At 40.9% G+C, this 27,560-nt stretch overlaps 1 protein-coding gene across 1 annotated transcript in view; it reads right to left on the reverse strand.

Annotated features, from left to right (window-relative positions):
• The window catches only part of celsr3 (cadherin, EGF LAG seven-pass G-type receptor 3), a 98,383-nt gene that overhangs the window by 29,556 nt on the left and 41,267 nt on the right, over positions 1-27,560 (reverse strand). Inside the window, exons 5-16 of the mRNA XM_053425164.1 lie at positions 22,684-22,799; positions 22,104-22,192; positions 21,786-21,800; positions 21,223-21,380; positions 16,458-16,621; positions 15,862-15,987; positions 15,259-15,428; positions 13,484-13,669; positions 11,702-11,812; positions 11,335-11,503; positions 2,429-2,570; positions 862-982 (exon numbers count right to left, since the gene is read on the reverse strand). Of these exons, the coding sequence (XP_053281139.1) occupies positions 862-982; positions 2,429-2,570; positions 11,335-11,503; positions 11,702-11,812; positions 13,484-13,669; positions 15,259-15,428; positions 15,862-15,987; positions 16,458-16,621; positions 21,223-21,380; positions 21,786-21,800; positions 22,104-22,192; positions 22,684-22,799 (1,567 nt within the window). The remainder of the gene's footprint in view (positions 1-861; positions 983-2,428; positions 2,571-11,334; positions 11,504-11,701; positions 11,813-13,483; positions 13,670-15,258; positions 15,429-15,861; positions 15,988-16,457; positions 16,622-21,222; positions 21,381-21,785; positions 21,801-22,103; positions 22,193-22,683; positions 22,800-27,560) is intronic.

The raw sequence follows: 27,560 nt of genomic DNA on the forward strand, positions 1-27,560 counted from the left end.
TATAGGGTTCAACATGTCTACCACATGTAAGTGCACTCACACAGTCATACGAGGCAGAAACGGCAATATGAAACTTAATGTGAGGGGATGATGATGCTATCATGGTTGGTGTAGTGTTTCTGGATTAGTAGCCTGTCAGACCATCCGACTGAGGTGATTACTGTGTGAGCGGGTTAAACTGATGCCACAGTGAGCTTGAGAGTTATGATGAATTCAGAGTTTCCACGTCCACAAGTCCCCTGGGGCCCACTATTGTCCTCATGACAAAAATGCATCATCCACCCTTCTGTCCGTCTAAAATGTATAACTGTCTCTTTGTTTTTTTGTCTTCCTCTTCACCAAAACACGAGCTCTTCCACACTTTCGTCATCAAGTTGCCAATTTCTTTTGTAAATGGTTGTATTGCACATTCTTCTGCTTCTTCTTCTTCATTTGAATGGTGTGGAAAGAACAACCTAATTGCACATTAAGCCAGACTGAAACAACCCTCATTTTAGTATGAATTGAACTGGGGGCACGGTTGTTTGACTGGAACCAGTATGCAAATTTTAGCTGAGAGGGAACGCTGACATTTTGGTCAAACCTTTACACCACTGGCGTCCTTCTAACGGTAATGATTCATACCAATAGATCTTAAAACATTCACATGAAATTTGAACAACTGTTTAATCAGCTGATTAAAATGGCGAAATGCTCCATAACACTGATAATCAGCTTGTGATGCTTTAATCCTCTAGTTCCCATCTGCTTTAATGTCATGTTCTCTTTACTGATGTACAAATGATGTGATGTACAAATTAGCACCATAACCATGGATGCCTCAAAAGTTGCGTGGTGCATGTGAGTGTGTTTCCTGCTCACCTTGCAGTGACAGTGTCCGCTGGTCTTGTTACAGTCAGGGTCAAAGCCTTTGTTGGTGTCACAGTGACACGGCCCACAGGTCGGAGACCCCCACCAGCCCCGGGGACACTGGTGATCAATCCTTCACACACACACACAAACAGATAGAATCAGCATGGAGACAAAAACTAATTTCATGTTTGCCTCTGATCTCTAACTAATAACTAACTAAATAATGAGCTGAGAAGAAAGAGATTAAACAAGAAGAGAGATGCAGTCAGTGAGAAGACTGTGAAAGAAAAACAGCAGAAAGACATATGACATCTGACATATGTTGCACTGTTTCTTAATTTTCTTTCTCAGTGTAGGACATCATACAAGTGAGAAAATATTCCAGGGATACCGTCATATATTAGTCTATTGGAATAATTTTAGTATAACCTGGTATCTTTACACGTCTACTTTGGTATGTAGCAGAACAACACAAGAGAAATGTCTTTATATAAAGATTATATAGATATTTTAATGCATTGTAATTTTTCACCATACCAAAACTAAATACCCATAGATCATAATTATTTTCATGGATGAATCTGGAAACTTTTTACAAACCCCTGCAGTGTGCCATAGACCCCGGTTTTAAAACCACTGATTTATAGAATAAAACACTTTATTATGTTTCCTTGGATTCATAAAAATTAAATCATCAATAACTCCTATTTGCTGGCCCAGCCTCAGAGTGAACAGTAATGTATTAAAGAAGAGCACTTCTTCCTCCCATCCACAGCGGTTAACTGAGCTATTCATAATTGCTGTGCGGGACCGAGACTGTTTTGTGAAACGTCTGAATTTCCGCTCCTGAGAAACCCACCTCAGAATGGATCACTCTGGTTTATTGTACTTGTCACTTAGCTCTTTCATTCTCTTTGTTCACATCTCACTTAATGTGCTCTCTCCGTCTGTTCTCTGTGTTAAATGGATCACTGAGGAGATGAAAGCGGTTGATGCAGATTCTAGCGTCTCCTTATTGCTCTACACGGGGAGTTTAGGAGAATTCAGATGTCAGTGATCTTAATGGAATAGTTAGATTTACTCGATTCCTCCAGAGACATTTTATGACATCTCCCAACTGAATTTATTTTCTTAATAAAGTGTTCCTCCCTGCTGCGCAGGTTTGCTGCTTCGAGGGCTTAAAAGACAAATGTCTTGTCTTGACTAATGGAAGAAGGCTTGGCCTTCACAAGAAACTGCACCAGCTGTGTAAGTATGTCTTAGAGGAGTTTTCGCTGAGTTATAAATGAATTCAAACTGTCAGGTGATTTAATAATATTTATCGTGTTAGTTTCTCAGCTGATAAAAGTATTTTTTCAAATTTTTGAGATACTATTCATCTGAGCATCTTACTACATATTTCTATTGATATATATGAAGATTTTCTTGACAATGTAAAATGTCTTAGTCGGTGTGTGTTACTACTTGCTAATAACACACACACACACAACCACAAGCTAAAATGAGGGATCATCGAAGAGCTTAACGCTGTATTGTCATCTCCATCAGCATCGTGTGTGTGTGTGTGAGTGTGTACCTGTGTTGGCAGTACTGCCCATAGTGGTTGTCTCCACAGTCACAGGTGTATCCATGGGAGGAGCTGGGTTTCCTGTGGCACTGAGCCTCATTTTCACATGGATTCATATGGCAGGCGTCAGTGCAGCCTTTTCCGTAGTAACCTGGGATAAAGAATGAGAGAGTGAAGAATTAATGGACAATGTTTCAGGTACTTTTGGTTAGTGGAGTGGATTTGTGCCACTGGAACCATTCGGTCAAAGCATGTTTCCTAAATTGAATTCATGAAGAAAGTTGACATTGTCAAATACATGTTGGAAGAAACATAACAGTTTTTTACAATCAAAGTTTAACATTCCTGTAGTTCACTGATGGAGAGGCAGTCAAGAGGAAGGTTTGTCAGTCTCACAATTCAAGTCATAAATCACATTTTAATGATCATAGTCCTAATGCAGCAGATTCGCTGAATTTTCTAAATTTAAACTTAACTCCTAATAAATTATAACCACAGATGATATTTTTTCCATTCTTATTTTTCAGTCCTTTTACCTTAAGGTGGCATAAAATCTGTTTGATATTTGAGTTATTTAGCCGTGAAGAACGTCCTTCGCATGTAACATCATGAAAGAAGAGCATAACACAACTATTTAAATCTTAATATGATGTTGTTTCCCGGTTTATTATTATTATGATTATTTAACTTAGGTACATAAATATCTAAATAACATTTAAATGACGTGATATTCGGCTGGGAAATACTTATGGGTATTCAATATATATATTATACCTTTTCAAATATTTTATAGCTTAAACAATAAATTACACAGAATAAAAAATAATGAATGATTGTCACTAAATTATTTGTGAAAAAAATCAACAGTTGCAGTCATATCATGAAGTGTTTTTGATAATTCCTCTTTATAACAACAATAATATTGAATTTTTCAGGAATCCATTTGTGCAGCCCCAGTGCAGGTGTGACCACCAGAAACTAATTTGCTTCTCCTCCAAATTAATGTTTGTGCCAAATATGTAGAAATTCCCCCAGGGTGATTGTTTTCACAAAAGTGGAATGGACAGATAGACAGAGCGGAGGACGGCCAATCTGAACGTGTCCTGGCCACAGTTGTAGCTGGTGTGGAAGCATTCGAAAGGAACAAAATCAGGTGGAGCCAAAGAAAAACTGATGTTAAACGTGAATTGGAGAAAAACCCTTAGATGCCTCTTCATCATAATAGCTCATAAATGTGCCTTCGTTAAAGCAAAGACGGCACAATCCAACAATGCTAATGGAGCCACTTCGACACAACAATGTACCGCACACACAGTCCCACTGTACAGTCGAGTGTGTGTGCTGGTGCAGCATGGTGAACAAATCCATCATACACTTCAATGCAATCCCCAGACACTCCACACAAACACAGCAGCCTGTGATATGGTAATCCAGGCCAGCACACAATAGTCCTCTTTAGTCTAATGACTCCAGCAGAGTGGTTCACACCCACTTTGAGGTGAATTTGACACAAATCAAGAAAACCTCTCACCCTGACCTGCTGTTTATCTAACATGAACATGTGTTGTATTTAGTCTTTAACGTATCTGTATTACTGGTGGAATTAAAAAGTGACTGGACTGAGCTGTTCCATTGACACCTCACTTAAAAGTCAGGATGCAAAGAAAAGCAAAAAATATACAATAACATCACATTTATAATGGATCTGAAGGACTGAGTTAAACTTCTGGTTAATTATATCGTACCACTGTATTTTTAAGGTTCAAAATACATATACCAAGAATAAATGTGATGATTAAAAAAACAAACGCAAGAAGACTTAATATACCTTTTAACTATTAATATGTCTTTCAACTTTTTTGAAATGATCCATTCGAGAATTGCAAGATCAAGGTATTCTAAAGTTTTTACCAATACTGCTGGTATCGAACCATAACCACATCTTTATTTGGAAATAAATAAAAATAAGCAAGAAGGCTTGTGGTTCGAATCCCAGTTCAGCCAGGTTCTAAGTCTGTGTGGACTTTCTGTGTTGTGTGTGCAGTTTGCATGTTCTCACCATGTCTGTGGATTAGGTTAAGTGGAGATTCTAAATTGACAGTAGGCGTGAACGTGAGTGTGAATAGTTGTTTGTCTCTGTGTTATGACCCTGTGACACACTGATTGGCTACCTATCCAGGGTGAACCCCGCCTCTCACCCAACATCAGCTGCGATTGGCTCCTGTGACCCTCAAAGGATAAGAGACATAGATGATGGATGGATTGATTGATTTGAATTTTTTGTAGCCATCTTTACAAAAAGGCTCTGTGCATATAATAAACTCATACATGAAAACATATTAAGCATGAAAGCTTTAAATACAGGATTAGATTTTCTTCTTTTTTTTTTTGAAATATTCTTCCTCATGATTAAAAGCCCTAAAAATGCTCAGGGACAAAATACCAATATAGGTTATTGTATCAAAAATAAGTGACAAACAGAAAACAATATTTGCATTAATATATCACATGTCGCCCAAAGCGTTACACTGAACCCTTTCACCAACAAGTACCTCTGCCTCACATACAATCACACCCCCTCCCTCAGTGAGGGAGTTCTGCTTTCAGGCAACCTTTTTAATTTACAGCCTTGAATAGAAAACGTGTCCATAGATTGAAGTGTGACTTAAGTGTGTGCAGTAAAGGTGTGAATCGCTCCCTCTGGATCTGGCAAGCTTGTGCGAGGTCTGCTTCTTGTGCTCCTCTATAGAAAATACAGAAAGCACTCTGCATTCAAACCTGTGGCCTTGGCTCTGCAGCTTTAGACACACACAAGCTTTCCAATGACACCTGTTCTCAACGCACACACTCTCTCACACGGTTATTATGTTCTTTGTGAAATTACTAATACATGCATACTGTAATGTGGCTACTGTGGCATACTTCTTTACCTTCAAACTGTCATACAAAGATTTTTCAAATTTCATCTCAGTTTCTTTGTCCCTGTCTTTCTGGAAAATATTTCAAGAACAACACAAATCGTCACAGCTATTGTTTACTATTTAATTATTTGTTTTTCTGTCTTTTTTATAAAAACACACACACACACACACACACAGACACACACACACACACACACACACACACACAGGCACACACAGGTATGATTATGGGATCACACACAAACAATGGCAGTCCTCTGTTTCTTTGTTTGTTTCATCAGGATCCTCGCCTTGGCTTCTCCACCTCTGATGTTTTCTTTTTCTGTTGCTCTCTCACAAACAAACACAGACACAGTTGTCTGTCTATAGTTGTGAGGACACTCATTGCCATAATGCATTCCCTAGCCCCTTACTCTAACCTTAACCATCACAACTAGATGCCTAACCCTTACCCAAACCTAAATCTAACCACAAAACCTCAAACTACCCTTAGGATTTTTTTTGGACCAGCCAAAATGTCCTCATAATGATTGTATTGGACCAGAATTGTCCCTCGTAACTATAGAAAGACAAGCAAACAAAATCCTTCTCTATCAGCCCTACACATCTTTATACTTTCACCATGGCAACTGACAGAGAGAGAGGCGACGGCGGCCTTGGCTGTTTTCAGACACTTGTAATGACGCTGGCCTTGTTACAACAATATGAGAGAGGGGGGAGAGGGGGAGCAGGAGAGAGGGGGAGAGGGAGAGAGGGAGAGAGGGAGAGAGGGAGAGAGAGTTTGTAAGAACAAAGAGCTCTAAATCATGTGTGTGCATGGGGCATGTTTTTGTCATTCACAGTCAGGGTCTAGGCCTTTGCCTCTTGAGCTGTAAACACACACACGCACACACACACACACACACACACACACACACACACACACACACACACACACACACACACACACACACACACACACACACACACACACACACACACAGGGTGAATCACAGCTTCTGGTCTTACACTTTACTGTAACATGACAGCTTGACTTCTCCACAAGACTACAATGAGGAAAAGACAGATGAGTCATCCGTTGGATACGTATCCTACTATTTCTTTCTGACAGTGAAACGATTGTGGAAATCTAAAATTATCCAATAAAAAGGTGCTTGTGGGAAATCACTAAACATAAAGTCCAACGACTGTGGTTCATGAGCCAGCGCCTGCACATAACACACAGTGTAGCTCTACTGGTCTTTGGAGCCTTTCTAACACATTGACTGAATGGTTCTGTCTCATCAGTTTCATCAGCCCCATTTCTAACAGCTGTTTTCAACCACAGTCTGCTCCCAGTCCAGCACCAAACAGCAGACAAGTCAAGTTGAGCTGGGGGAGAGAATGGAACATCAAGCAGCCAGTGGGAAGGTACTTTTTCATCTGCTCTGACCCAACCGTCAGTAGGACAACACTGGTCAGTTTCTTCCAAAACTCTCACAAATCACTGTTGAAATGTAGAAATATTAATAATGTGAGAACTCTGTGGTTAAGTTAGTTTTTAGAATAAGATGTTGGGTTAGATAAGTAATTCCACTAGAAAGGACCACGCCCAGATGAAGGTTTGAATAGAAATGTATATATTGAATGTTGAGGAGAAATGAATGGACAGTGAGAGCAGTTTTTTCTTTCTTTCTTTTCTTCCTTTGTTCCTTTCTCTTTCTCCAGGGAAGGGAACGGGTGGGTTGAAGAATCTGAGTCCAACAGAGCATGACGGGTTGACCGGGTGTTTGCCTTGACAGGTGATTAGAGGTGTGGTTAATCTGTGGCCCTCCTGCTGAACCGAAGTTAACTAGTTAACATCATTTGTTAAGGCCATGAGACCTGCATCGTCATGAAGTCATGATTTAAAAAGAAAATGAGCCCGTTGGAAACAGGAAATGAACGGCACCTGACAAACAGCACATTTTTCACTTTTAACAAACCTAGCTCTATGTCCAACAGTGTCAAAGACGTCCTTCTAGTGTTGATATCAAGGCTGATCAATAAATGCCATTTCTCAGTGAAGCATGATTTGTCACAGAGAACAACTTTGCTCCAGCTCTGCACCTTACAGATACAGTGGCTACTGTAGGCTGGGACAAATGAGTAACAGCTTGAAACTCATAAATCTCTCAATCCAAGCTTAATTCACTGCAGCTGAACACCACACACATTAAAACCTCGTCTTATGTACAGACTCCAGCTAAAGGACAAACATATATTTGTCATTTGTTGTTTTTAATCACTATTTTAGTATCTTGACAAAAACAGGAAACGCTGATAAATGATCAGAGTTCTGGTTCCCAAACCCTGAAAAAAAATTTTTTTCTGCATTTAATCATGTTGGTTTTTTAAACATGCTCCGGGAACTAGGGCGGACATAAATCAACATTGCTGTAATTTATCCTATTAAATTCAAATTTTCACCCCGGTGAATTAGCCTGTAGCAAATGGCAGCAACTGTCACACATACACACAAACGCACACAGTCTTACTACATATTATAAACTGAATCTGAAACACACAGGCCCGTGTGGTGAAGAGATGAGAGAACAGATGTCTCTGTGATTTGTCATGCACAATCTCGTCTGTGTGTGTGTGTGTGTTTTCTAGGATGCTGTATTGCACAAATCAGAGGCGCTGTCAGTTGGATGAGAGACCCGATAGGCTTGTTTCAGTACCAGCGCAAATCACACACAAACACACACACACACATGAAAGGGAATTATTCAGCTTGCACCTCTGTCTTTTTTTGTTCTCGCTGCTTTTATTAAACTTTGATTTGACTCCGAGCAGCAGCAGTCATTGTGGAACAGTTTTCAATGCTCATTGTGCTGATGAAATATAATGATAATGAGAGTGAGAGTGTGTGTGTTTACAGTAAATATACATGTACATCTGGTGTGTGTGTGTGTGTGTATGTGTGTGTGTGTCTGTGTGTGTGGGGGTGTGTTAATTAGCCAAAGTTCCTGTGTTAGCTTGCGGGCTGGTGCAGGATGCTACAGGGAGAGCAGCTCCTCTCTGCTTCCGCTCCCACAGTGCCGACCCCGAGGCTCTCTCCCTTTAACAAACTATATCTGTCACCTGACACAAACTCTGGCACCGTCTCACTTTCACTCCTCTCCCCTCAACTTTCATCTCATTCTCCAGTTCTTTCTTGTGAACGAGTTTGCTTTTAAAAACCAAATCACCAACAAGTACTATGCTTTTAACATGCCACTTTGTTTAGCCACAATGAGTTGTGGTAAAAAATGAGTGGATTTAATGCATTGACAGCCATAAGCTGTTTTAAGAGGCCCATAGCAGACAGGAAACTAGAATGGTGAATAACTCCTAACCCTAAATTCATCAAGCTGCACCCAATTTCACACAGTCATAGTCAAAAGTCCCTCAAATATGTCAGATTATATTTGATCAAATGAATAATTAACTGGGAAACGCGTGAAAACATCAAAAATGCCTCAAAATGTCAAATAAAGTGGAAAAAGATTCATGGTTTCCACATTTACATTTAATCTTTTCTCAAAACACCATTTTACCAAGTTTCGTGATAATCCGTCCTCTAGTTTTTTTGTAATCTTACTTTCAAACAAAAAAACAAATAAAAAAAAAACATTTAGACTGTCAGGGTTCATCATCTTTCTTATTTCTTTTCAGTTTTTTTAAGACTTTAATTTCAAGTTCAGTGCTGTATTACCGCACTGCAGAGTTAATAACGTTTGAGCAGTAATAATGCACCGTTGCCATTGTTTCCTGCAGATAATAAAATTGGAACATCATCAAATGTTTTGCATAAAATCAGCGCTTGACTGAATCATTATTTTAAACTTAATGAGGAGGAAATATCTGAGTTTCACAGGGGGAGAGGGAAAGTAGATTTTAGAAAAGGATGATCAGAAGCCAGCTCGAGAGGCACAGACGGAAGGTGACTGATTGGGAGAGAAGAGAATCAATATCAGGACAAACTCAAGTGAAAAGGTGGGATTGGCCATCTCTCTCTCTCTCTCTCTCTCTCTCTCTCTCTCTCTCTCTCTCTCTCTCTCTCTCCTTTGTCTTTCATGTGGTTATTTTTCAGTTAATCAGCCATCCAATCGTTTGTCTCGCTTCTCCTTTCATTATAATATTATATGAATAATCTCTTTTAATCATCTCCGCTCAGAAGTGAACTGCAGCTGTTGCATCAGTGGCTGCTAATAAAGCTCAACACAAATATCAAATAACCTTCTTCATCCTCTACTTCACTGTCACACTTCTTTATGTGTGTGTGTGTGTGTCATGTTCATTTACTTGATTTGTGTGTATATATGTACATATATACAAGTGTTGTGTGGATCTTTTAACAATTGTGTCACCCGTGGTTTCAGGCTGTTTGATTTGACTTCCTCATGCCCTCTTTCTTCTCCTTTTTCTTTTTGCCCCAAAACTTTTGGTGATTGTTTTACACTATTTCTGTCAGCCGCCTCTTTCTCCTCATTAATAATTAACGTTTTCAGCTCTCTGCTCATCCGCTGCCTCTTTTTTCATCTCCCTATTATTCTCTTTCTCCCTCCACTTCTCTTGAAGCTGAAATTTGAATATTGTTTTCCTTCCTCCCTCCTCTCTTCCGCTCCTTCTCCCCTCACACTCTCCTCCTTTAATCAGGCTTCTCCTCTCCACATTACTCCTGCTCCATTATATTCACCTGACTAAGGAGATATTGGAAGTTAGCCCGAAGTCAGACTCCTTTTCTTGGTCTCAGGTGGAAGAGAACTCATTATGTGTTCCCAAATATCTGTTTAACCCAGTTAGATCACTGGAGACACCTACGAAGATATGCCCACATTGTAATTATTCCCTCTTTTTTTACTTCTCTCTGAGCTATCAGGCTTCTGTCCCCTCCTTCTCTCACTCTCTCATTTCCTTTCACATCCAATATAGAGTGAAAAATGATGGACCGTTTTCCTGCTGCAGAGGTTAAAACATTAAATCCTATGGCTAATGTGGCTTCATGGGTTTCCTCCAAGTTTTTTTTACAATAATTTCAAACAAAAAAAGTAGAAAATCCTCACAAATTAGAAGATGTCACAGCTGACCATGCACATGCCCACTGTTGCTTTGCGAAATGAGCATGCAACAGAAATTACAACAATAAAAACTACGGATATATACCCGTTTCTCTAGCACTGCTACGTTTGCAGTTAAATTTAGAATCACTGCAACACATTTCCAGCCTTAACAGGCGTCTGCCTCACCCAGTATCATGAGGCTTTAAGGATTCTTCTCTTGTGTTTGACAATACACTGATGGAGACTTCAGCGTCATCTGGCCCGGCATAAATACTGAACCGCTTGTAGTCATTTTGTGTTTTCCTTTGGATGAAGATCTTTTGTCAAATGAAGGTCATGTGGACAGAGATTTTGTTTATAAACAAAAGAGAAGATTCCATCCCAAAAATATCTGCAGCAGTTCAAACATGGTCGATTTCATCAACAAAGGGTTGGCGATTAATATTCTGTCAATTGAATAATAGATTTAATAACATTATAACAGAAAATATAATTCATGCAGTGTGTGGTTAACCACCCATGAATGAGGGGTTTTAAAAGGTAAAATCAGTAACAGTACTGTTTTTATTTTTATTACTAACTATTAAAAACTTAACTTTGTTCAACCTTCTTCTTACATAGTTTTCAGTTCCATTTTTCCAATGATGCTAGTTTTAAATTGAACAGTTTCTAATCAAACGCTGTGATAAACCTCATTCATTGTTGTTGTTCACTCAGCAGTGAAGTAACACCCCTGCTTCACTGATATTATTCCACTGTGCAGTTAAATAAATGAGAACAAGGACGATTCTTCAGAGAGGAAAAGTCAAACTGGCCGGACACTGGGTAGCGGCAGGATGTCACATGTCAGTTCTCAAGAGGAAGATAAAACATCCGGCCTCCTTCGTCAATTACATCAACTTCAACCAGCATCGCTCTGTTTACTCACCAGATTCACAGTCGCAGGTGTGCCTCTCCCACTGGTCGGAACAGCGGCTGTGGGAGGGGCAGGGAGACGAGACGCAGGGGTTTCCAACGCTGCAGCCAGTCTCCACTTTGACCATTCTTGATGGGCGTGGCAGGGCGGGGGAGTCGGGCCGTACACCCAGCCGAACACCCTGCCGAGACAGACGGAGGTTTACGTTGACGATAGTGTTGAGAGCAAAAAACCTGACAGCCTCATTCATTTATTGAAATCAGTGTGTCCCGGGCTCATGTCTCAGCACAATTCCATCTATTATTTGTAAACATTTCCAGCCTCCCTCCACCCACCCATCAACACACATTAAAAATTCCATCCATCCATCCCTCCTCACCTGTATGCAGCCTCTAATCCCGTTCTGAACCTCTCCGGAGCCCAGCACTCCTCCCACATGCAGATGTTTCACCTTCAAGCCGTGAATCTCATTTCCCACTATCACTGTTCCCTAATGGGGAGAGAACGGGGGAGAGAGGTGGGGGACAGATGGAGGGCAAAGATTAGCATTATTGATAGCTGTATGCAAAATGTTTACCTGCACGAAAAATACAACCAATGCACAGTGGAATATATTTATTTCACAGCGTAGAAGAACTTGGGTTATTTACTTGATATGAAAGTTATCAGGCAGTCAGGATGAGAAATGTGTCACAGGGAAGGAAAATATCTGCCACAGAGGCTTTGTGCAATATGAGACAACGAAGGTTCATTTTTTATTAATTTACAGAACTGAAAGAGTCTTTCACACGGAAAGAAAATAGATTTTTCACAAACTGGGAGTCACTAATCGTCCATATTTTCATTTACCACGACATTTCTGAATAGTCAGTTTAATATAACGCTTACTTAAGAGAATGGGGGGGGGGTGAGCAGGTGGGATACTAGATTTAGAGATGCACAGTAAATGATGCACCTTTGTCCATTAAAGAAAACAATAACATGCAGTCAGTGGTGAGAAGGTCAATGCTCAGCTGATAACAATGTTATGGACTATGACAACGTTGATGGACAACTCAGCTCGCAACAGCAATGAAAACTAAATCAATGAGCCCCATCTATCAGCATGTCAGCAGCAGCGGATCATGTGACTACACATTTCAGAGGTAATTACTGTTTAATTGGCAGTGATGATGTTTAATACTTTCATATCTACAATGTGTTCTGTATCATTTACTCAGTGTGTTTCTTTTGGATATAGCCGGGCGAAGGAACATATGGAAGATAGAACTCACTGTGTCATTATAAGATATAAACATAAACATAATATAGCATTTGTAAGTGTTTGCTTCTCTCACACACAGACACACACACACACACACACATACACAAACACACTATAAATATACATCATCATTACGTCCTAATCTATTAGAGACGACTGAAAAAAGGGTTTATAAATCTGAGTAAATTGTGAACGTGTTGTGTTTTCACAGTGTGTGAAATTGTAAATGTCTTTGCACAGAAAAGGGAAATTGTATGATGGGATAATACAGTTAAAGACTGAAGAAGACAAGTAGGTGATGCAAAATGTAAATACGAATCTCATTCTGACATTAATTAGATTAAACTGACTTTATTTTGCCAAATGTCATTGTTTTCATGAACCATTTTTTTGAAGAACAACAGAATTTTCCCAGTTTCGGGGATTACAGACTCTGTCATGTGAAATACTTTGAGATTCTAATTTGAGTTATCTGTCGATAAGACCGAATAAATTGTCTCGAAGAGTATCAGCATATCACAGCCCCCCCCCCACCCAAAAAAAAAAATCAAAGATGGAAAAAAACTACCTGTTTCTAACAGAACATATTAAATTAAAGTTGTGAATCTATTCTGGGAAGTGTTGGAAGAAAAGGACACAATAAATTCAACTATTAAGATAAATTACGTCTTTGATTTTGATTTAGTGAAGCACAGATGACGAAATCCTAGTTGTTCATTTGTCATCTGTGCTTTCCGGGCAAATTAGACGTGTTAAAATACTGCAATTACTGTATTTTAGTTAAATTGGCTGCACTTCAAGTTACCGCTGTATCAGTCTACATAACAAATTGAGGCCTAATCGCTGGAACATTTGTCCTAAAAACCTTCCATTCAAGATTTGTATCGCACACGTTACCTGATAAAGTCCAAAGTCGAGCCGCAGGGTGGCAACATATCGAGTCTCGCGGCCGCTACGAACATCTCGCAGCTCCAGCTGGACATCGTGCCACCGTCCATCTGCCACCTGAACCTGATCCAACCGCAAACGCACCGGCCTGGTTGAACCGCGGGTCACTGAGAACACCAGCTGACCATTTATCACCTGGAAGAGGAAGAGGAAGAGGAACACAAACACAAACAAGCACATAATCAGACAGAGACAAAACACAAAGAATAACATGAATACATGAAAACATGTTAAGAATGATGTAATCTGTTAACTGTGTGTGCGTGTGTGTGTGGGGGGGGGGGATGTTTATTGTCTTGGCAGGTTGCATTCAGATGAACATTAACATTTTTAACAACACATATTTTGAAGAAGAATTCCAGAACTTGCAGTTTTAGATGTTTGTCTTACATATAGATGTAGAAGAATATTTGGTATTAAAAACGAAACAATATCACATTAACCGTGAGATAAAATTCCCATAATCAAAATGACCCCTGCTAACACATTAAGAATCCCACATAGCATTTTACACACGACTGTGCCACCTGATCACATTTGGCTTAAAATGTGCAACATTCAAATGAAGGACAATAATTACTTTATGGTACAAAAGAGGAAGAAGGTGTTGCCATTTATGTTTTGTAGCATTAGTAGAGCTAAAGCTTTCAGGGCTGTTGGAGATGATTAGAGGCAGAGATGTCATTAGCCAGAGAGGGAGCGGGGCAATGACAACAATCAAACAGGAATCAACAGGTTGATGAGAAGCTTGGCCTTGTTTTCAGACGCTACGTTATCCCTGGTGTGATCCGACAGTTAGTTGATGATTATCTATGTCTAATTTGTTAATATACAAAACCCTCACTATTAATTCTGTACGTCATTGTGTGTGTGTGTTAGCGGTTGGGTGACTTCAACATGAACAGTAATGTGATGAAATCGAAGTCGACGGTGGTGATTACCCGATGCCGCTGACGTCGTCACGATGACTGATGGTTTAAAAATAACAGGAGAAGCAAATGATTTGCAACAAGCTACAATCTGTTCTCACCGAACTTGACGTCCGCTCTGACAACAGACAACTTATAGACGTCATTAGCACAGAATGGAACGACAAGCCACGATTTCTGGCTGCACTATGTCTCTCTATGTTGTCCTTCAGTTTCCATGTGTCACTGACATATTGACGCAGCTGCTATAATGTGGGGCTCCATGGTGGACAATGTCAACAGGTCGGTTTTGAGAGACACAGAGAGACTCCAGCTTTAATTTCCCTGCTGGCTGTTGATTGGTGTTTATTAGTATTCCAGTGTGTCAGGATTTTAACAAAACTGCATTTCTCTAGATTGTCTTTCCCTGTGTTACAGCAGACTGTTTGGTTGTGTAACTTACTGACAACTGTCGGATTTGGATTGTGTCTCAGCTACAGTTAGCTTTTACATGCTTTATCGTATTTCTGAAGGATTTGCATATTATGCAAGTGATAGTCTTACAGGTTGGAAATTTGTATTAACACCCCTGCCCCTGGTTTGCTGCCCTGACCCCTCAGGCTCTTCATTTGTGGCCTTTTCTGAGTTCTTGTGTGTGTGTTTGTCAAAAGCACGTGATGTCGATGTCAAGCTGAACTCATCATCACGGAGCAGCCACCTGCGTGTGCGTTTTTGTGTGTCTGTGAGTGTGTGTGTGTGTGTGTGTGTATGTGTGTGTGTGTGTGTGTGTGTGTGTGTGTGTGTGTGTGTGTATACCTGGAACAGCAGGCTGGTGTACTGGCCAGCCTGAGCCTGCAGCAGCGTCCCCTCTCGTGCTCTCGTTCTGAACACCAGACCCAGGTACCATGGCGTGGAGATGGTCACGTCGTTCTTCAGATCCCACCAGAGGGCGCTGTTACCGAGGAAGCGGTGGGGGTGTGGCATCACTGAGGTGAAAGGTGAGAGGGAGGGGTAAGTATAAAGCCAAACAATATCATGTTAATTATCAGTCTCTATATTTGTTGAATTTGCTTTACGTACAAATTTGTATTTGTGCCTTGCCCGTTTGGACTATATTAGTTTTTGTCCTCGTAAATGTAAAAAAAAATTGTTATCATGATAAATAGCTGAGAGACACAAGCGGCTTCTTGTTTCAAATCTGGTTCGAGACCTTTGTGGAGTTTGCAGGGATAAAAAAATCTAAATGCGTGGATAACAAAGAACCACATTGTAAATTTGTATCTAATCATGATAAAAAAACTGTAAGTAATACCACTGATGACAAGAGCAATTTCCCTGCACTCTCATCACCACAAATGATACCACAGCAGGACAGTAGATGAGACCACAGGAAGAGAATGAAGCCATGCAGCGTCTCACCGTGGCTGCAGTCCTTCCCTCCGTACCCCAGGGGACAGTCACAGGAGAACGTCTCCCAGCTCACCGTGCAGACTCCCCCGTTCTGACAGGGGTTGGACTTGCAGAAGGGCAGCTTGGCACTGCAGCCTGTGAGGAGCAACAGAGATAGAAACATCATCAGTGACCTTTTCAAAAATGTGTCACCATGATATGTGATGCAGGGACTAGTAGTTGATAAGTAAGGACACTGAAACCTGTCGGCCTTATAAAATGTTTCTTAGTTAACATTCTGCATATCATAGCAACCGAACCTTGAATATTACCGCGAGACAATCTTTGGTTGTTTGGGTTTTTTTCTTTAAAATAGTACTTGAAATTTAAATTTTAAATAAAATGGGTTCATCAGTGGATAACAATAAACAAAGAGGACATTAAATGCTTCTTTAAACAGTTATGTGTCATCAATGAAAATTCAAATTCAATAAATACAAAGGTTCTTCAACTGATACAATAATTTGTATCTAATAATTTAATAGGGACAAAGAGTCGATATGAAATTGATAAATGTTATACACTTGTCATCCTTCATGTTTTAAAATATAATTTGCAGTGCTGACCGGGAACTGTTCCATTGTTAGCGATAAATCCGGCCAGGTCCAGCGGCTTGCTGTCAATGTGCAGCTCCTTCATGCAGCCGATGAACTCCCTGGTGGCGAAGGGGAAGTTGTCAGGCACGTTGGGGACTCCGCCCAGAAACAACGGACCAGTCAGATCCAGAGACCTGAAAGGGGAGGAGATCAAGGAGAAGAAGAGTAAATAAGGTGCAGAGGATGAAGTAATAAAAAAAAGGGAATAGAGGATTATCCCTCAATGATTGAGGGGAGGAGGGAGGAGAGGGACGCAAGGAGCCAGGAAAGGAAAAACATGAAAAGAGGGTATGAGAGAGGAAAAGGGATTAAGCTAACCTAGAGATTAAATATGTCACCGTAGGTAAATGTCAAATGGAACAAGATTCAGGGAATAATAGAGGATGTTGAAGAGATACGAGGTGATGATGATGATGATGCTGTTGAGGATACAATTAGAAACAGCAGGAGAAAAAAGAGAAATTGAATAGATGCAAAAGGAAAGGAGACACACGGGAGATTAAATATGAATTACAGCAACTATCAGGACAGAAGAGAAAAAGGTGGATGAGAAGGCAGAGGGAGAAAGGAGAACGAAAGCCAGCGACAGGAGGAGGTAGGTGTGAGGGAACGTCGGGGAAAGCAGTCGCAGACATAAAAATGAAGAGAAATGCAAGAAAAAACATCTTGGCAACAACAAACAGGGAAATGTGGAGGCAGCCAGAGAGGCAGATGAACAAACAAGAGATTAAGTGTGAATATCAGGAGAGAGTCAGCGTAAAGGCGGATGACAGGACAGATGGAGGATGGGTATAGAGAGAAAGAAACATGGGGAATATGAAGAAAATAACAGTTAAGGGACTGGAAGTCAGAGAAAAACCGAGGAGACAGGAGCAGTTGTCAGTGTTGTCATTCTGAGAGCATGATGTGTTTTTTTTTATTCACCACTGAGAGCTCAGGTATTTTTCTTCTATTTAGCTCAGTTTGGGGACACATGCATGTGTCCAGCCAATGAGCTGCTGTGGAATACAAATGGAAGGAAGCTCAGGGGACAAAAGGCGCTGGAGTCAAACAAACAAGAGATTAAGAGCGAGTTACAGCAAATATCAACAGAAAGCGTCGAGGAGAAGAGGATGTCGAGACTGAGCGAGAGGAGCTTCAGCTGTTAATGAGAGACGGAGGAGAGACGGAGGAGAGACGGAGGAGGAAAGTGTTGAGACGTTAGTCTTTGGCCTTCGCCTTTGATCTGTCTCCTCCTCTCTCAGCCCCACTTAGCGCTGACAGAACACGGCCGCCGTGATTATAGCTCACACAGACGAGGCCAAGTCATGACACCATGCTTTTTATGTGCATGTGTGAGAATGCAGTGTGTTATATCTATCTATATCTAGATATATATTGTACAGTGCACCAACCACACCAAGGCAATTTCCTGTATGTGCAAATATACATGTCAATAAAAAGATTTCTGATTCTGATTCTGATAACACTGAGTAGACTAACAAAGTTTTACAAGGTCAAATAGAACAGACACCTCAAAGTCGAGTAAGATCAATTTAACTTATTTGTAAAGAAATGTTGTGGATTTAAACCGTTGTAGGTCTGAGAAAAAGTAGCGGAGATTAATGAAAAGAAATTAAGATTAACACCCAGCAGAATTAGTAACACGCCCATCAGAGAGATATAGGCAGAAGTAAAGGAGCATCAAGACGTCAAAACATTCTCCCCGTATTAAAGCCTCAGGTCCCCAGAGAGTTGCTCTAGCATCACCTCATCAGCCCGATCTGACATCTGCTGAAAATCCTTTGCAAAAGCAACAGTCAGAGTTTTAGCAGGAAACAGATTAGACTCCGTAAATCTGTATTAAAAATGTGTGCTGCACATACTTCTTCATTTCAAAACAGCGATGAGCTTACAACCCCGTTTAACCTTACTGAATTAATGAAAAATTTACTGTATGAAACCGAAGAATTGCGTAGACATAGACACAAACATTACATTCTACTTGCTCTGTGTTAAAATGCAATTACTTTTATAAAATGGCAAGCTAGAGCTATTATACATGTCTTCAGAAAAAAAACATGGAGTTTCTCGGGAATAAAACTCCTTCCAGGACAGAAGAAATACATAATAAACTAGGGCTACGTTGTAGCACTAACGGGCCCGAGCACAGGCAATTTCAAGTCTGTTGCGGTCGGTGAAAAGAGAACGTTCGATGACCAAGCGCTCGTCTCCGCGTTGCATGCATTTGCGCACTACTGCAAGATAAATGCTTAACTTCCTGTAGCCAGCAGGTGGCGCTATGATTTTAAGTCATAGTGTCTTTGTTGATGTCATCAGGTCGCGCTTCTTGTCTTACATGTGTAGTTTGGACTCGAATGGACCAAATATGTCCAATGTTTTGATGGCGTGTAATCAAACTTTACCGCCACGCCATGGTCACATGGTATGAAGAAAAGTTAAAATTTTGATAACTTTAGATCTCCATCTTGTTTTGAAACACTCGTTTAAATTTTTATTTGATCCGATGAAAGCTCTACGACAAGTGCGTCAAAGTAAAAATGTGGAATATGGGCAAAACGGCCACTAAATCCAAAATGGCCACTAAATCCAAAATGGTGGGCTTCCTGTTTGCTCTAGCATATCTATCCAAGAGGCTTATTTCTTTGTCATGAAAAGACACATGTCCCTATCGATTTTTGTAGATGTCAGCCAATCGTAGTGCCGGGGCTGCACTTTAGGGGGCGCTAGTCAGTTATTTTGCCACGCCCATTCCTTAAAACCATCTGAATATCCTCGGGGGGGGGGGGGGGGGGGGGGCTGTTGATACACACATGTAGTTTGCAGGAGATGGACCCATGATCACGGAAGTTACAGCGATTTTGTGTGTCATGGCGAGCTGATGAACTTCGATGCCAAGATTAATATCCGTATGATGAAAAGTCACAGTAATCGTATGCCTTCATTATCAATGTCTTGAGACCCATTTGACACAGTTTGACATGGTTTCGCAAAGTGGATGAGGAGAAATACATCCAAGTGTAAGACGTACCAAAAACAAGACATTTCCTGCTGCCACCAGGGGGCGCTGTGATTTTAAGTCACGATTTCTGTGTAGATGTCTTCAGGTTGCGACTCTTGTCTTACATGTCTAGTCTGGACTCAACTGGACCAAATTTGTCCAAGATACAGAAGGTCGTGTTTTGATGGCATTTCATCAAACTTTGACGCCACGCCACGGTCACACGGTATGACAAAAAATCGATCTTTCAATAACTTTGGATCTCCATTTTGTTGTGATGACACTAGTCTAAATTTAAGTTGATCTGATAAAAGCTCTACAACAAGTACATCAAAGTAAAAATATGGAATATGACCAAATTGGCCACTAAATCCAAAATGGCGGGCTTCCTGTTGCGTTTTTCATAATGGTCCTTGAGGCGTTTTTGTGCATCTGGTCATGAAACACAACTAATCTCATTTTCATTGGGATCAGTGAATGCTAAATGAGGGGCTTTTCCGTAGGTGGCGCTGTTGAGCCATTTTGCCACGCCCATTTCCAAATACTCCAGAATACGTGAATTTTCACCACTTTCTAATTTACTGCAAACTTTTACAACTTTTTGAGCACGTTGAAAAAAGCTCAGAATAATCCTTTCAATTTCAATAGGGCTTCTCACCAGAGGTGCTCGGGCCCTAATAACTAAAGTATGGAAATGTATTTGTACGACTACAAGTGTATGTCTACAAAGTAATTTTTTGTATTAAATAAATTGTGTTATTTCTAAATGGGAAATAAGTCCACATCTAAATTGCAAAGACACAAACAATCAGTTTTATGCTACAGTCTTTTGTGCACTGCCACGTTTTTGTAAACAAGAAACTACATTTGGTTCAATTTGGACACAGACAAAGTTTAATTTATACAATTCGAAGAACAAGTCACCAGAGCTCTGTAGCGGCAGCGGCTGGGACTCATCAAGGAAAGTGACATTGTCAATCATGACAACAGCTCAGTCCCGACAACAGCATTAACAAGTGAGGGGTTCTGCGTACTGAGGCGAGCTTCACCGTACTATTTGAACTTTGAATAAACAGGTGAACAGCTCCTTTTGCAGAAGCTTCAGGATTCTGTGGAGTCCAGCAGCCTCAGTCTTCACCTGCCGCAGCTCAATTACTGCAGGTCCTTTCTACATGTTTCATGTTGGAAAGCTGCAATCAGCATCACCACAGGCCAAACAAACAGCCCATTCCAAACAGGCAGAGCTGCACTAGTACTTGTAATGCAGCAACCACGGGCTGCCTGTGCTGTGTGCTGCTCCCCACACTGACACTGACCAGCTCTATTGGTTTTCTACTCAGTTGAAATTGCCACTGAATATCTGTTAAGCCTCTGCTCAGTCACAGATGATCTTTAATGAAACTTGTCTCTGCAAAGAACTTAGCCCATCCTGTGCACACACCGCTCACAGCTCGGGGTCAATGATTACTCAGTCTGAGTCTCTCAGTTGCTGCCATGGTGGTGACAGAGATTTAACGCATAAATGTACTTCACAGAATCTAATTGAATACATTTCCTCCACTAAGCTTCATTGAGTCCATCCTTTCATGTGCTAATCACTGACGTCAACCATTTCAGAGAAACACCCTCGTTGTTGGGGCAATTTCTCAGATGTGTTCAAGTCAACACATTTAAAAGAAAACACAGTGTAAAGACAGACAGGAGATGAGAGAGCTGGAAGAAAGATGAACTCACTTCTTGTTGCTGGTCTGTTTGCCCTGCGCTGCACAGCTGTAATTTCCGAGCTGTGTGCCGAAGCGAAGCGACAAGGCGGTGTCGCAGTCGTCAACGCTCACCACAGCAATCTTCTCATCCGACGGACCCTGGGCCTCACCACTCATGCTGCGCTTAGGCTGAAGACACACACACACGCACATTCCAGATTGAATACAGACTCAGAGAGAACACGACACATTGTGACAGCCGACAACATGCAAGAAATAGAATAGCCTTTACTATATCTGGAGTTTATAGGACTGCAGTCATTTACCAAGGAACATCCACACAATATCAACATTGCCACTGCATATCATGTTAGAAGGAAAAGGGGGGGAAATTGAGTTAGTAAGACAAGAAACAAAAGCAAATATATGCATGAAAAAGTATATTTATATGGAGTGGAAGCGGAAGGACAGACGACACACTCGCTCTTCACTAACTGACTGCTGGTGGGAAAACAAAGACAGAGGAAGAGAAAAGGAAAGAAAGAGGTGGATGGAAGGAGGTGTATGTGTACCCTGACACACACTCATACTCACATAGCGTGTAGCCGGCTGAGGAAAATGAAAGAACATGAAGAAAATTAAAGGAGATGTGTGGCGAATATGCATGAATGAAGTGTTGAAAAGCAAACGCCCACACAACGCTGTGAACACACAAAGACTTCAGCTTCATTGAAACTGCTTTGTTGGTGGGACGGCTGAGAAACGAATCCGCTGATGCATCAGAAGTAAAAAATGATCACAACAAAACTTCAAAAAACTTCAAAGGATGATGTTCAAACAGACAATCGGTAACACAAAACGTGAGATCAGAAATGGTCTCAGCCACACAAACAAATTGAGACGTGAACCCACCTTGTTGTAATAGTGGATGTGAACTGTGTGCCAGTTTCCATCACTCACACCACCGGGGAGGAAGGGACTCACTTGAGTGGATGATTCACCTGCAGGGAGGACGTTTGTGTCAAAACAACCGCAGGTCATAGTTACACTGATGGAATGGATTTCTATTAAAATCCACTTATAGCGGCTCAAGTTTAATTCTATTTGTTTTTACATACCACCGCATATAAAACCCATTTAGATGGAGTATGAATAAACAGCCTATAGGTTAATGTATTACAATGATTATACTGCTGATCTCATATCCTCCCAGCTTTACAGCTTCAGGTGAGATGCAGGAGCAGATCGTCCATGGACCAGGTGGTCAGTGGTTCGATCCCCGGCTCCTCCAGTCTGCATGTCTAAGTATTCTTGGCATTGAAATCTCAAAATGCAACTGACAGCTCTGCCTCATGTGATCGATATGTATAGAAGCGCTGTATGAATGTGTGTGTGTGAATTGGTGTATAAGACTTGTACTGTTAAGCACTTTGAATAAATAAATAGGAGCACATATACAACAAATACAATCGCACACAAACAAATACCCTACCTGTGGAGTATTTGAGCACCACTTGTCCTTCTTGGATCTCCAAGGCCATGAAGTCATGTTTCTCATTGAAGCGTCCATTATAGAAGAGCAGACCACTGTTCTCCAGGGTGGCGAAACTAGAGAATTCATACACATAAAAAATAATATAATATTTTTACAGTATTGGTACAAATACTGTATGTAGATTTAGCATATATTAACTGTAGAGTAAATTTTTACAGAATATTGTATGACAAATTATTGGCTTAGTAGATAAAAAGCTTGACCTTGGCGAAGCGAAATCATTCAGGACCAAATTTTATATTGAGCAAAACAGAACAATTCACGGAGGCTTTAAATGAAAGAAAGAGGAATTCAAACCGCAACAGACCTGATTAACCATGATGCTACAGCCCTCCACTCCCTCCAGCTCGTCAGAGTCATGCAATTATAATATGTTTATATCTTTATGAACTCCTTTATAACGGAAACCATTGGATGGGGCTAGAAATTCCTCAACTTTAAAAAGTAATTTTTTTATTGTTTTGATCATAACATCTGTTGGACTGTTCACTTTCAAGGAGACAAAAATCTGCTGTAAAATCGTATTAATCACACATATACGATTTCACTTTTACCCAGGCAAAAAAACAAACACCACTAACATCTGGCTTTTGTGTGCAACAGGAATGGATTCAATCGGTTTTACCTCCCAGGACAATCGGTGCCAGCTCTGATTGGTAGTGATGGAAACATGACTTCCAGGTGAGAGAGCACCAGTTTTTGCTGCATCAACGAGGTTGAACAAAACACGCTAAGTAAAAAAACTGAAAAGCGAATTCTTCTTCTGGCAAAAGGAGAGGAGTCAAGTCCCTTTTTATAGCAGGTTTACTCGTGTTGAAATACCTGCGTATTTTGATTTAAAAGAGGTTTTCTTGAGAATATAAATGCTTTATTTGTGCACTGACTCTAAACAGTTACACTTGACACCTGCTGGTTCAGTAAATTGTTATTCTGGTTTAGCTCCGTCAATGATTGGATATAACCCACCCTGCTGGTCCACAGATGATAGAGGTCAGGTTCAGCTACAGAGGAGCTGCCCTGGAGCCGAAGGCTGCACAATGTTTTGCTCAGTTTTATTAACTGGTGGCTTAAGCCCAAGTCCTTGAAGAAAAATGTTCCTATTCAAGAGTTATTGCATTTTACATCCTTGGCTTAAAACATTCTGCAGAGATCAGTGCGGCTGTAAAAATAGATAAGTTGCTGCAATACAGCAGTGTGAGGAAATGCACTGGAGAAAAGGGCAAGTTATCGCCATTTCTATCGTGACAATGTTTTACTGATGTTATCTGAGAGTGCTGTTATTGATTCAAATAAACACTGGGTTATTCAACAGCGGACACGTGTCTTATTTGCAAGGCTCCGCTATGATTCAAACAACATGCTTTCCTATCTTGTAGTATGCAGATCTAATCTCTTCGAGCCGCCAGAAATAGCTGGAAAATAATGTAACCTTTGTCAGAGTAAATGGAGTCTGTGAGAGGAGTCAGTGAAGGGGAGATGCAGAGGGGCCATAAATAAAGAGTAAATAAATGCAATACAGCATGTCTTATACATTATGTCTGTTGCAGTTAGTGGGCCCATTGATGGTGAAATGTAATATGTGCAAGCACAGAAGTGCAGATGAAAAAATTATATCAAATGACTGTTTTTCCTGAAAGCAATAAACTTAATGAAGTCAAATCATGTACACACTCAGAGCCCCTTTAGCTGAGCAGCAAGAGACAATTTCTAACATAACTGAGGAAATGGAAGATTTCCATGATAAACAACACCGTCATACCAACCCTCTCCAGTAAAGACATGACTATACTTTCATAGCTCTGCACAACAGAGCCGCACTAACCATCACAGCTTCCCAGGCAGAGATATAACAGCAAAAACAGCTGAATCAGATAAATTCAATACAAGGAAATCAAATGCTGAGAGGAATAAAATGCTCTGGGAGAGAGTGAGTCACATGAACAAAGATTAAGGCATGGACAGTAAACAGGACACTCCTTTAACACTGGTGTCAGGGGAAGAAGGACGCCAGTCAGTGAGAGTAATGCACATCTACAGTCAGACAAAACTGAATTAGTGACCAGATAACATTAAATTAGCTTTCCCCATCAACAGGATCAATGGTTAAAATGATATTAAAAAGTATTTCACTGCCTTTACAGGCAAACTCTCCCAACATGGAGCCCTAGAGCAAGACAGGACCTAATCTTTTGTGGAGCCAGTCGACTAAATGTGTCTGAACAAGTTGAGCAGAGCAGTCATGTAAAATACTGTTCAGTATCTGCTCAGCTACATCCCTGTCCTCCCCAAGGACAACTGGATTGTAGATGTTGAAAGGAAAGAGAACATTATTTATTTTGTCGGCCAAATATTTCAAACCACTTTTGAGAATTTGAATTAATCAGCTACCACCACTCGCCTGCAATGTAACATTTGCCTAAAATAGTTTCAGTTCATATTCTATCTCCTGATCTTTTCTTTATGCATCCTGATTAAGTTCCTGCTTTTCTCATGACATCGAGCTCTGTGCTGAGACAAAGTAATTTCCATTAACTAACAGATACCTGTGTGTAAACTCTCCCTTCTTACTTACAAGATTTTGTTCTTATATGGATAGAATTGACCAGAAACCAGCCCTAATGTAGATTGAGGCCCCGTTCAGACTTGGTTTTAGTTGTGTTCGAGATGTTCTTGTTCTGACGGCAGCTGACTTCATCTGCCTAAGTGAACTACAGGCGGCTGCAGGGATGGAGCTGTCAAATTGGACACTTTCTACTCCTCATAGAACCAGTGAGCCGAGAACAACGGCCGTTCTGCGGCCTTGCCTTTGCTGTTTTTCATTGGAGATAAAAGGATGCTCTGGGATCAGGAAGAATGCAATGAACAACGAAGGTAACTGAAAACTTTCTTTCAGCTGAAAATTAAATATAGTGTATTGTGACCATGTTTAAATGCACAGACTAACTGTCAGAGAGAGATTCAATTCATCAATCCTCTTAGAAGAGAAATAGAGAGAAGTTTAATATCCTTTATTATTCCCCACACGTATCTCCAACTTAACCTGTTCCGGAGCAGGTTGGCTTTTCAGCACAAGTTATCATGGGGATTTACCCTGATAAGAAGAAATTGAGGTCAAGAAACCCCGAACTTAACCTGAAGTTACCCCGTTAAAGCCTGAAACATGCTTCTGCGACTGCGTCTGCGTCTTTTCACGCCGCTGTGGCGCAAGACTCGTTGTCATTCATGCTTCCCAAACCGTTGCGCGTCTTACAAAGCAATTCCGCGCCAGAACACTAGGGGGAGTAATAGTTTTTGTCGAAGACGACCTGAGAGACGCCTTCTTTCTTCTTCATCGATTGTTTATTTACATAGCTACTGCGGCTCCTTGTAGCCTTTTTCAGGCGGACAAATACGCCAGTCAGTGACGGGTTATACAAGTGGACATACTTTCGGATCTCTTCTGCCAAACGCTCTTCTATTTGGTCCATATTCATTCTTCTAAATCTCCCGTTGTTTCTGCCTGTATTATGGGGCATGAAACCGGAAATGCAGCTCCAGAAGGGATGTAGAGCAGACCATTCACAACCTTGCGGGCTGAGTGAGCTTGCGGAGCTTTGCCGTAAATTTTAGAAAAGTGGGGCGACGCCCGTCAGCACGTAAGAAGGGATACATAAGCACGTAAGGGACCCGGAAGGGCTCTTGCGCTTATGGGCCCGTGAAAACGCAGAAGCATGTTTCAGGCTTAAGTGCGAATCCGGCTTCGTATAAAGGTCCAGTTCACACCTGGTACGGAAATGCATCCAGTGTGTGTCTCCTGTTACCACTTGTGATCTGATCTCACTCCCGCACTCTATATGAAAATAAAAATGTACGTCATTTCTGTTCGTGTAGAACAAATTCTTCTTCAACAAGTCTTAGTGTGTTGGGTTTCACAGTTGTGTTCGATGTCGCTGCAAGTGAGCAAATAAGAGGGAAAGAGTGAGTGAGCAGATAGCAGTTGAAATTGTGGTGGTGGTTGAAACAAATCAATGTATGGGAACAGATTAATTGTGAAACTGCAGCGTGTCTGGGGATGTCAGCTGAGTGGGTGGTCCTTCTTAAGGGGTCCAGGATGTATTTGCATTCACACAATGAAAACAATGTGGTCACATGCGTGCCAGACCACCTCAAAATAGAGATCGGAGCTCAGGACACATTGAAGATCCATGTTCAGACCTGAACTTCCCTGACCTTGCTCTGAATGGTTGTGATCTTCTGTCTCCACTGCACACTGAATAAAACTACTCTGAATTAGCCACAGAATTTGACCTGACAGCTACATCTCCTTTTGTTCCATAATGTACCATCACCACTCTCCCAGGGCTCACAAATCAATGGAGAGATCACAAACTGTACCTTTACGTTCCAGAAACTCAGTCAGTTAGAATAACTTAAACACAGTGTCTCATAGCAACCACTACAAGGTGGCCACATAAGCCGAGCAACAGCCCCATGGGCAACATCACCCTGGCAACCATCATTAAATAACGTCACCCATGGCAACCATCCCATAGCTCTGCCTGACCACTCTTAAGAACCACTTCAGATCTCCCATAGACGACCACTCGGCATGTCAAGAGGCAGAGAACATGATCACTGACCTCTGCAGGAACATGTGTCTCACATTCATCTCCATGTACAAAATCTAAAGCTCCTTTTCCACTGGTCAAAAAAACCAATAACATGTGGCTTTTGTTTGCAATGGGACTGAATACAATCAACAGTCGACAGGTTTATATCAGCTGCAGCTCCAGTCAGAAGTGATGAAAGCATGACACCAGGATGAACATACTAAT

This window comes from Pleuronectes platessa, chromosome 6 (assembly GCF_947347685.1).
Source record: "Pleuronectes platessa chromosome 6, fPlePla1.1, whole genome shotgun sequence".
NCBI classification, from domain to species: domain Eukaryota; kingdom Metazoa; phylum Chordata; class Actinopteri; order Pleuronectiformes; family Pleuronectidae; genus Pleuronectes; species Pleuronectes platessa.